This window comes from Schistocerca nitens, chromosome 3 (genome assembly GCF_023898315.1).
Source record: "Schistocerca nitens isolate TAMUIC-IGC-003100 chromosome 3, iqSchNite1.1, whole genome shotgun sequence".
Lineage (NCBI taxonomy): Eukaryota > Metazoa > Arthropoda > Insecta > Orthoptera > Acrididae > Schistocerca > Schistocerca nitens.
The window spans coordinates 556523773-556536209 of record NC_064616.1 but is presented as its reverse complement, the minus strand read 5'-3'; the positions used below and the strand labels follow the sequence as shown (position 1 = coordinate 556536209).

Sequence of the window (12437 nt, the reverse complement as noted above, 5' to 3'; positions counted from 1 at the left end):
ACACAATTATGCATCTATTCTTGGGGGCCAAATCTACCCTTATATGCATTTTCTTTTCCCACGGCACCAGAGCATCTATCAGTAGGACAATACAATGTGTCACGCAGTTCGCAGTAAACTTGCGTGGTTCGAGAGCACCTGCAATGAGTTTACCGTACTCCTCTGGCCACCAGACTCACAGGATTTAAACCCAATTTACGCTCTCTGGGATCACGTTCAATCACGCCATGGATCCTCAACCGAAGAACCTAGCGCAGCTGGCTACAGTAATGGAGTCATCATGGCTTCACAATCCTGCACGTCTGGCAGCGGCCTGCCCTGCAAAAGGTGATTATTCATGCTTTTGACAGGTGGTCACATTAATGTGACCGGACAGTGTGTAATACTGCATACGTTTCATAAATGAAACTACACTACTGGCCATTAAAATTGCTACACCAAGAAGAAATGCAGATGATTAGCGGATATTCATTGGACAAATATATTATACTAGAACTGACATGTGATAACATTTTCACGCAATTTGGGTGCATAGATCCTGAGAAAACAGTACCCAGAACAACCAACTCTGGCCGTAATAACAGCCTCGAAACGCCTGGGCATTGAGTCAAACAAATCTTGGATGGCGTGTACAGGTACAGCTGCCCATGCAGCTTCAACACGATAACACATTTCATCAAGAGTAATGACTGGCGTATTGTGACGAGCCAGTTGCTCGCCCACCATTGACCAGATGTTTTAAGTTGGTGAGAGATCTGGAGAATGTGCTGGCCAGGGCAGGAGTCGAACATTTTCTGTATCCAGAAAGGCACGTGCAGAACCTGCAACATGCGGTAGTGCATTATCCTACTGAAATGTAGGGTTTCGCAGGGATCGAATGATGGGTAGAGCCACGGGTCCTAACACATCTGAAATGTAGCGTTCACTGTTAAAGTGCCGTCAGTGAGAACAAGAGGTGACCGAGACGCGTAAGCAATGGCACCCCATACCATCACGCCGGGTGATATGCCAGTATGGCAATGTGGAATACACGGTTGCAATGTTCGTTCACCGCAATGTCGCCAAACGCGGATGCGACCATCATGTTGCTGTAAACAGAACCTGCATTCATCCGAAAAAATGACGTTTCGCCATTCGTACACCCAGGTTCGTCGTTGAGTACACCATCGCAGGCGCTCCTGTGTGTGATTCAGCGTCAAGGGTAACCGCAGCCATGGTCTCCGAGCTGATAGTCCATGCTGCTGCAAACGTCGTCGAACTGTTAGTGCAGATGATTGTTGTCTTGCAAACGTCCCCATCTGTTGAATCAGGGATCGAGACGTGGCTGCACGATCCGTTACAGCCATGCGGATAAGTTGCCTGTCATTTCGACTGCTAGTGATACGAGGCCGTTGGGATCCAGCACGGCGTTCCGTATTACCCTCCTGAAGCCACCGATTCCATATTCTGCTCACAGTCATTGGATCTCGAGCAACGCGAGCAGCAGTGTCGCGATATGATAAACTGCAATCGCGGTAGGCTACAAGCCGACATTTATCATAGTCAGAAACGTGATGGTACGCATTTCTCCTCCTTACACGAGGCATCACAACAACGTTTCACCAGGCAACGCCGATCAACTGCTGTTTGTGTATGAGAAATGGGTTGGTAACTTTCCCCATGTCAGCACGTTGTAGGTGTCGCCACCGGCGCCAACATTGTGTGAATGCTCTGAAAAGCTAATCATTTGCATATCACAGCATCTTCTTCCTGTCGGTTAAATTTCGCGTCTGTAGCACGTCATCTTCGTTGTGTAGCAATTTTAATGGCGAGTGGTGTAGTTAAATAATTTACAGACAAACGGTCATAAGACAACTATTAACAACAAATGCATATTTTCCGATATAATAGATATTTTGGAGAACTCATTTTCGTTTGCTGTTGTTTTTAGTTAATTCGAAGGGACCTCGGAAAGTAAATTACACATGTCGGCTCATTCAGAGACCTTTGCTGAACAAGAGTCGCGCACTGTCAGAAGAAAATACATGTTCCGAATTTCCTGCAGACATAGTTCTCCTGCATTAGAGATAACAAGTACATCACTGTGTGGGACTGAAATGGCGTACCAACTGGAAACCTACTCCGAACTTAAAGTACGCGAAACAGTACGCTTCTTGTGGGCAAAACGTGTAAATTGCACCCAGATTCACCATGAAATTATACGGTATAGGGACCAAATGCAATGTCGCGTCCAGACATACTCAAATGATGCCCGCATAGGCGGGGGTGATGCTGATCTGGAAGTGCAGGTGTTGCCCCATGCGATTTCCACCTTTTCGGCAAGCTGAAAGAACATCTCGGATGAAAGAGATTTTCCAACAATGAGAATGCTCACACAGCACCTCTCGAATGATTCCGTGACCACGGAGCGGATTCCTACCGTCGAGGAATTGAAGAATTGGTAGAACGTTCCGATCATAGTTTACAGGGACTTGGTGACTATGCTGAAAATACTACCACTTACCTGTGTCACTTTGAAGCGTAGTGCAACATTCAATAAATGTTACTTCGTCTGCCATAGGAATGTGTTACTTACTTCTTAAAGTCCCCTAGTGAAATACCCTTGTTATGCTGTCAGACTGTGTGTTGGAGTGAACGAAACGTGTAGGTGAAGAATGAATCTTAAATTTGTATGTAATTGAGTATAATGTTGTACAGCTAGAAAGTGAATCACGTTCCCTGCATGAAGGGCACGTGCTAGAACTCCAGTATTTATATAGAGCAAGTAATATATAAATCTCAGAAAATAAAAGAAATTGTTATTTACACAGCGCCGCCGCATACTGCAATGAGTCTGGACAAATATGTAACACAAGAAGATTTTGTTGTTTGCATAAACAGGCCGAATCCAAGTACTGTAAATACGGCTGCTGTTAGAGCAGCAAATAACAAAAAATAACTAAACTAATCAGTATAAGGCTGTGTGCCATCCATAAAATTTTATACTGAAGGTTGGGAGCACTGTGTGTTGCGTGTAAGATGTGAGCACTGTGAAAGGACTTACGACGCTTTTTTATTTTTTTATGTTTGCTTCTTCCCCGAAGATAAAACGAGATGGGACACCAAGAATTGTCTGGAGTCATTTATGGTTGTGCTCGTTTGTTGCAGACGGCAAGGTGCACATGATGCCGTCTGGGGAGCTACTGGTGATGGCGGTGAACGCGGAGGACGCGTTCTCGCGCTTCGAGTGCCGCGTGACGCACCGGCTGTCTGGCGCCACTTACACCACAGTATTCAGCGCCGAGGCGAGCATCACCGTGGTGGAGCCGAGCGGCGTGCAGAGTCCGCGCTTCTCGGAGCGCGCCCTCTCCGTCCAGGCCCGCCACGAGCAGATGTTCGTCTTGCCCTGCGTCGCCCAGGGGCACCCGCCGCCCACCTACACGTAATAATTATCATCCACTATTATCTTCATAATGCACTGAGCTCGGAAAATCAAAGGCTGCCTCCTAATATCATGTCGGACCTCCTTTTGCCCGGCGTAGTGCAGCAACCCTGCAGAAATATTGAGCTATGCTACGTCTACAGCCGTCCATAATTGCGAAAATGTTGCCAGTGAAGGAATTTGTTCACGAACTGATCTCTCGATTATGTCCCATAACTGTTCGATGGGATTCACGTCGGGTGATCTGGCTGGTCAAATCATTCGCTCGAACTGTCCAGAGTGTTCTTCAAACCAATCGCGAACAATTGTGCCTAGTGACATGGTGCATTGCCGTCTATAAAAATTCCGTCGTTGTCTGAGAACATGAAGTCCATGAATGGCTGCAAAAGATTTCCAAGTAGCCGAAAATAACCAATGACCGGTTCAGTTGCAACAGAGGATCCAGACCATTCCATGTGGACACAGCCCACACCAATATGGAACCACCAACAGATTACACAGTGCATTCTTGACAATTGGGTCTATAACTTCGTGGAGTCTGCACCTCGCTCAAACAATACCATGAGATCTTACCAACCGAAATCGGGACTCACCTGACCAGGCCACGGATCTGCAGTAGTCTAGGGTTTAACCGATATGGTATCGAGCCCTGGAGCGGCGCTGCTGGCGGAGTTCTGCTATTAGCAAAGCCAGTCGCGTCGGTCGTTTGCTGCCATAGGCCACTAACGCCACATTTCGCCACACTGTCCTAACGGATACGTTCGTCGTATGTCCCACACTGATTTCTGCCATTATTTCACGCAGTACTGCTTGTCCGTAAGTGCTGACAGCTCTACACAAACGACGCTGCTCCCGATCGTTAAGTGAAGGCCGTCGGTCACTGCGCTGTCCGTGGTGAGAGGTAGTGTGTGAAATCTGATATTCTCGGCAGACTTTTGACAACGTGTATTTCGGAATATTGACTTCCCTAACGATGTCTGAAGTGAAACGTCCCATGTGGCTAGTTCCAACTAACATACAGATTTCAGAGTCTATTAATTCCAATCGTGTGACCATAATCACGTCGGAAACTTTTTCACGTGGATCACCTGAGTACAAATGCCAAGCTTCGCCAATGCATTGCCCTTTTATACCTTGTGTACATAATACTACCGCCATCTGTATATCCTCGTAACGCTATTCCATCATTTTTATCACCTCAGTGTAGCTTCAAATCTAATTTTCGTTTATTTTAATTTTCATTAACTCGCACCCTCGCTAATAAGGTGGGTTCCCAAATCGACAGCTCCTGTGGATGTACTTAGCTTGAAGTCGTTCGTTGTCAGGGTGCAAATCTACGCTTTCGTATGTATGTTTGAGGTGATGTGTTAGCTTACTAAGTAATAAACAAACACTTCGAATAATCTTTCTCTGTTGTTCTTCTGTTTAAAAATAAAGTGACACCGTTGCACTGAATGACTGCCCTTGTGATTCAGTGTTTCCACCTTCACCCAAGGCGAAAACAACACATCTGTATTCTGCTGTAGCATCTCCCAAGACTCTCACCACAACGACGCCCACGCAAGTGCTACTACCAAAAGCAGTCAACTCCAGCTGACTACTGCTTTTATTCCAGTGGCTAATGTTGTCATTCCCATGGTGTCGGACAAGCTGTGCGTTAGAATTATGACGTGTATTACGCTTCAAATGAACTATTGTGTAAATTTAAATTATTTTGGTGGCTAATAATATAGACAGCTCACTGCACCCAAATGTCATTGGCAATACCTCAAAAACTGGCGGTTCGGTTCGTATGTAAATTGTGTTTTCAATGTTTTGATTAAATCGGGTTGAAGGGGGTGGAATGGACTAGAAAAATAGCTGTCACATCACAATCGCTCCCAGACTCTTCGTTGTAAGTGCTTAAAACGGCAGCTTTGACTGTACATCTGCCGCCAACTGCGAAATTAGTGTGGAACGTACAGAATCTACCGCCGATATGAATATATCGTCATTTCTTTCTAGTGTGTTAGATGGATATAATGACCAAGGGCGTGATGTCTTAAGACTACATCAAAGTTTTGGAAGATCGGCAGAAAGTGCTCCATGAAATGCGCAATGGGCGTTCGTCCGTCATCGATGACGACTTCGTGGAACAGACGCAGCAGCGCGTTATGGATAATCACCGCTTCATGGTTATTGAACTCAACGACTATTTTAGGCAGATAATCCGATCGCAGTAGCTGTAACATATCGTCCAGAACACGAGAAGCAGGACGCTCAGTGCAAATGCGCTGATTATCAACACTGCTCGCCCACATATGGCTCTGCGCATATCGTATTTGTGTTCATCGGGTAAATAATCTGACCATCTATACTGTATTCTTGTTTTTTGTTCGCATTTATTTCCATCTTTTCGTACACCCGAGGAAGTCCATGTCTCTAGACATTTTCACACAAGGGATGATAACGGCTATCACATACTGGTTCCAAGCCCCAGACGCTGACTTTTATGAGTCAGTTGATTCCACAGGAAAGCAAGTGCCTCAGTTCTGAAAATAGTTTGAGAAGTTGCTAATTGACTTCTGTGTGTGATTAAAGCTTCCCAGTAACTAAATTTTCTTCCTTTCTGCATCAGAAGAGAAACTTACTCTCTGGACAACCCTAACAAAATAAACTAATTTTTGCATTTCTTCAGCGTCAGGTGATGTCTTCTTATGTCAGGGGGACTCACAGTGAATAAACCTGACTTTTTGACACTAACGAAACGAAAATGTCAATCATCTGCCAGACGCTTCGTAGGGAGCCGTTATTTTCCAATTTACGTTTTGTTGGGTTATTCGACGTTAATTCTCGCAGAATGTAGCCTGTAAAAGGTCCCATGCTGATACTCCGTTTGGTAGAGATTCAGCGTGCCCTCTGTTATCTCAGTAGCTTTAGCCAAGTTAATATGCGTAATTTCTTTAACTACTTATGTACCACGCGGTAAGCATCGCACTGGACCTGAAGAGCAGTGAAATAGCACTGGAGTCAGAAAATTTAGGTACTTAAAAGGAAGGAAGTAAGATATATTGCTGATAACGTGGAAACTGGATACGATCTTTGATTAATGGAGTGTTGGAAAGTATTATTGTTTGTCCTCTAAAAAATTCTAAAAATTAATGTTATTTCCAAGGGTAGCAGTACATAGTAAGTAAACAGTAAGTATAGCACATCTGCTGTTAGTAATGGAATACTAACAAACAGTTCCTTCGTTCAGGTTTAACACAGAGGATGTTCGTAATGTATATGGAAGAGGTCTGTAACTAACAGTGACTATCAAGTGGTTGCTGCTGCTGATGATGATAGTGAATCCGTCAGTCCAGGAACTATGCTGAAGAATGTTCGTTACAATTTTTTCGGTTAAAGTATATTATTTTGTAAAAGTAATGTAAATAAAACAGGGACAGACGACACTGAGGTAAAGGACGATTCTTCCGAAAGTTACTCTGAGCAGGAATCGGTTGAACGAACGCACTGCACGGCTGGTTATCTTATTCGGTTTCCAGCACAAGGATAACTTTTCCGCTGTCTCTGTAGTAATATAGACGTATGCGACAGCTTGCAAAGCTGACAGAGTGGTAGGCCAGGGATGTTTTAGTGGATTTCTTGTTCAAAGAAGAAGAAATTAATCCCTTAGAATTTGATAAAGGTTGCTGCACAGGCAGGTATGGTAACATTTTATATTAGGATAAGATGACCACGGTCCGCAGCTCGTGGTCTTGCCGTAGCGTTCTCGCTTCCCGCGCACGGGTTCGATTCCCGGCGGGGTCGGGGATTTTCCCTGCCTAGAGATGACTGGGTGCTGTTGTGGCGTTTTCATCATCAACATTCATTCCCATTACGGTCGGAGGAAGGCAATGGCAAACCACCTCCGCTAGGACCTTGCCTAGTCGGCGGTGCGGATCTCCCGCATCGTCCCCTACGCTGCTCGGAGTAGGGGACCTCACCATCTTATGACCATGACTACCCACCCACACTACCACCCACCCTCACACACATACACTATGTGATCAAAAGTATCAGGACACCACAAAAACATAAGTTTTTTATATTAGGTGCATTTCCCTGCCACCTACTGCCATGTACTCCATATCAGCGACCTCAGTAGTCATTACACATCGTGAAAGATCAGAATGGGGCGCTCAGTGGAACTCACGGCCTTCGAACGTGGTCAGATGATTGGATATCACTTGTGTCATACGTCTGTACTCGAGATTCCTCCACCCCTACACATCCATAGGTCCACTGTTTCCGATGTGATAGGCCTAGTGAAGTGGAAACGTGAAGGGACACGTACAGCACAAAAGCGTACAGGCCACCCTTGTCTGTTGATTGACAGAGACCGCCGACAGTTGAAGAGGGTCGTAATGTGTAATACGCAGACATCTATCCAGACCACTACACAGGAATTCCAAGCTACATCAGGGTCCACTCCAAGTACTATGACAGTCAGGCGGGAGGTGAGAAAACTATAATTTAATTGTCGAGCGGCTGCTCATAAGCCACACATCACGCCGGTCAATGCCAAACGACGCCTCGCTTGGTGTAAAGAGCGTAAACATTGGACGATTGAACAGTGGAAAAACGTTGTGTGCAGTTACGAGTCACGGTACACAATGTGGCGATCCGTTGGCAGGTTGTGGGTATGGCGAATTCCCGGTGAACGTCATCTGCCAGCGCGTGTAGTGCCAACAGTAAAATTCGGAGGCGGTGGTGTTATGGTGTGGTCGTGTTTTTCATGGAGGGGGCTTGCACCTCTTGTTGTTTTGCGTGGCACTATCACAGCACAGTCCTACATTGATGTTTTAAGCACCTTCTTGCTTCCCACTGTTGAAGAGCAGTTCGGGAATAGCGACTGAATCTTTCAACACGATCGAGCACCTGTTCATAATGCAAGGCCTTTGGCGGTGTGGTTACACGACAATAACATCCCTGTAATGCACTGTCCTGCACAGAGTCCTGACCTGAATCCTATAGAACACCTTTGGGATGTTCTGAAACGCCGACTTCGATGCCAGGCCTCACCAACCGACATCGATACCTCTCCTCCGTGGAGCACTCCGTAAAGAATGGGCTGCCATTTCTCAAGAAATCTATCAGTATCTGATTGAACGTATACCTGCGAGAGTGGAAGCTGTCATGAAGGCTAAGAGTGGGCCAACACCATATTGAATTCCAGTACTATCAATGGAGGGCACCACGAACTTGTAAGTCATTTTCAACCAGGTGTCCGGATACTTTTGATCAGATAGTGTACACTGTGGAAATGAAGGAAGATTTGTGTATGTGTGCGCTCGTGTATGTGTGTGTGTTTGGGGGGGGGGGGGGGGGAGAGAGAGAGAGAGAGAGAGAGAGAGAGAGAGTCATAGAGAATGGGGGGGATTGGGGGGGGGGAGGAGGGCTCAATGTAACTTTCAGTGTACACGCACTCTTTCAAAATATGCCAGCGGACCTTGAAACATTATGGAGAGGAAAGAATAGGAACCGTACCTTAACATTCCCGCATTGTAAGTCGATCACCCATGAAAACAGATAACAACATTTGGGTAAGGACCAATGAGAAAAGACGGAAAGCTTTCCCTGTGCGTTTTGAATTCTATTTCACCTTCCAAGCTCTTTATGGCATGACTGGAGGCACACTCTTGTAGTCTTCCGACTTCAAAGAAATAGTGCCGTTGCCAGGTAAGTTGGAGGCTAAGGGCTCCGGAGCCTGACTCACGAGGTATAATAACTTACCACGTCCTTTTTCCCATAAAGGCTTCGTATACTGGCACAATTCCTCAGGAAGACGGATTTCATTGTATCACCACATCTCTCACGAGGCGGCAGCGGCCCGTTTAAACCTTGAGTAGTTTTTAAGGTTTTCTGCCGTACTGCGTAAACTATTAACTCCTCTCAAAATGTTAACAACGAAACCTGATTCCAAATTTCAGTGCCTCTGATTTCTAGGAATCACCATCACGAAGTATCTTTTGTCTTGGAAATTTCATTAGTGATTTAAATCACAACTGAATTATCAAGCAACTCGAAATAGAACTAATAGAGAAATTACGGATACATCGGTGTGTTGTTCGTTACACATGGATCCTAAATTTCTCATCTGACTGATTGCTTCTTAATTCGTACTTGACTCTCCCTTAGTTTGCGGCCTTGTACGGATGACTACGCGCATGTCTCGGCGCACGATGGTCCTGGGAATGTCCGATGAGTTACACATTTCTGAGAATGTTTAGGTGTGTTAACAGCGACCGTCCCAAAGGTACCCAGTGAAAACGCAACTTCGATAAATAGCTTTAGTCCCACTGAGTCAGGCGGGTAGCTGCGCAAATTAGTGGTAGGTTTTTTGTAATTATCTGAGGAATACTCAGAGCTGGGACTACTTTGATAAAGATGCCGACAAAACAGGAGCTGAACTATCGAATGTCAGAGTGAACGCAGTGGTCCTCGTTTCTTAAGTTATTCGGTACTCTCATCTTCACCATCTCTTTCAGCTCAGATTTAAAAAATTAAGGACTGTGGAACTTCTATTATTAAATGTCTATTGGAAATACAGGGTGTATCAAAAAGAATCATACGATTTTAAAAAAAATCGTAACTGTTATGTTACTTGAGATATGTACGTGAACAATGTATTGTTCGAAAGAGCTAACTTTCGAGTTTTACATGGTTCCAGCTAGAACTTCAGTTCTGGTAAAAATGGTGTAGGGACAATAAAAAGCGTTTTGTGTTCTACGTTTTGCGCAGTGCGGGTCAGTGATAACTGTTCAGCGTGACTTTCGTACTAGGTATGGTGGGGATCCTCCTACGGCACAGAATATTAGACGATGGCATGAGCAATTCCGAGAAACTGGTTGTTTGTGTAAAGGCAAATTGCCGGGCAGTCTCCGAGCGTCTGCCGCAGACGTCGAACGCATGCGCCACAGTTTCACAAGGATTACGCAGAAATCCGTTCGCCGACAGCTCAATATGCCCCCGACGCCCGTCTGACGTTATGTTGTGTCGACGTTTACACATGAAACCATATAAAATTCAGCTGCTGCAAGCTTTTCGTGAAGGTGACAAACAACAACGTGTGAAGTTCTGTAATTTCGTTCTTGGCAAGATGGAGGATGACAGTTTTCTTCCACGCTACTGTTTAGTGACGAGGCAACATTTCATTTAAATGGAAAGGTGAACCGTCATAATGTGAGAATATGGGGGAAGGAACAACCACATGAAGTTGTACAACATGAGAGGGACTCTCCAAAATTTAATGTGTTTTGTGCAGTTTCACGGGAAAAGGTGTATGGTCCATTTTTCTTTGCCGAGAACACTGTACCGACAGGATGCGACACGGTCACACTGGAATCGGGAAGTACGGGAATTTTTAAATCAAAGGATTACTGAACGATGGGTCGATCGCACTGGACAAAATAATTAAGCCTTGCATTATTGGCCTCCAAGGTCACCGGACCCGACAGCAGCTGCGGAAACTGTAACTCAAACATGCTCGCTGCAGTGTGGGAACAATCTGAATACCGCACTGACGTATGCCGTGCATCTCAAGGGGTGCATGCAGAACACCTATGAAAAGGTATGAAAAAAGAGCTTTTTTAGTTTCCCGTTCAACAAAAAACAAAATTCATTGCATATGTTTATTAGTTTCAGAAATATAGACGTGCCAAATCGGATGATTTTTTTTTTATACATCCTATATAATGATCAACCACCAATGATTTATTGGACTAAAGAAGGTGAATGTACCGTAAAAAGTAGATTCGAAGTCTTTATACCCTCTCCGTGAGTAACCTTTTGTCGGACTTATTACATTGGTTATCGAATTTTCCAATTTTCGCTATGCGTAATAGCGTATTGTCCGTCACGGTCCCTAGAATAGCTTTAGTATCACTTTAACGTTTTATAGTCCTGGCTAGTTTAGAGTAAATACTTGCAACGTAGAGAAGGAAAGACCTTGAGCTGTACAGTTACCTATCTTCTTATTTGTCTCATGATTAGTTGTGGGTTATTAACTGATAAATGCGAAGAATATACAGTCGATTTACGAAAGACTGTGTACTTACAATCGATCGACCATGTAAATTTCAAAGTAGAATTCGAAATATTTATGTTATCTTTTTAAAAAATTATCTGCTTTTCTTTCTAAACGGGATACATCCACTCTGCCATTAAATGTGCAATTTAATAACATTACGACATGACAAACGCAATTTCATACGGTAATTAAAAGCGAAAACGCGGGGCCATAGCCTCATCAGTTTAAATTATTCACTCCGGCGTGCCTCGCGCCCTCTGGCGTTCGTTTCTTTCCTCGTATTTCAGCCTTTAACATAAAGCTCCTTTGAAAAAAATTTTAAAAAAATTATTATAATGATGCTGCTCATTTTCCTGTGCTTCATGTGTAAGCTTACCTGGGATTGTGTTCAGACGAAGAGCGTTTAATTTGACACTCACGAGTCTGTTCCCTTCGACCCATCCTCCTAGCTGATACTAAATCTCTTTGATGTGAGAAGTCCTATCACGCATTATAGCACATCGCTGACGCTAATACCTCGTACAAGTCATGTGTTCAAGAGATTCCTGATGTGAACTGTAGGATGCATGAAGCCTTCAACAAATGTGATTACATATGTATGACTCCTTTACACCCCAGTTGAAAATAATGATAATTATGTTGGTTTCCATTATGTAGCTTCGCTGTTATTGCATGCCTTTATAACGCTTTCTTAAACGAGTTCAGGTTGAGATCTTGCTGTTATCTCCTTAATGTACATCCTGGTGGGAAAACTTAACCGAAAGAACATTTGCGGGTGGCGTAATATGTGTAAAATAAGTTCTGACGAGATAAGCTGAGTGAAACGATACTGCTTTGTTAAATGAACATTGGAATTAATCTGAGATTGGTTCAATGCCTCTGTATTCCCCTAGCTGGCCTGCTACTTTGGTAATTTGGATGAGCAACAAAATCTATTCTGACATATTAATAAACTAATGTCGC

General features: G+C 44.3%; 1 protein-coding gene across 1 annotated transcript in view; it reads left to right on the top strand.

Moving 5' to 3' along the window:
- The window catches only part of LOC126249332 (Down syndrome cell adhesion molecule-like protein Dscam2), a 562422-nt gene that overhangs the window by 86356 nt on the left and 463629 nt on the right, over positions 1–12437 (top strand). The window contains exon 2 of the mRNA XM_049950988.1: positions 3148–3421. Coding sequence (XP_049806945.1) covers positions 3148–3421 — 274 coding nt within the window. The remainder of the gene's footprint in view (positions 1–3147; positions 3422–12437) is intronic.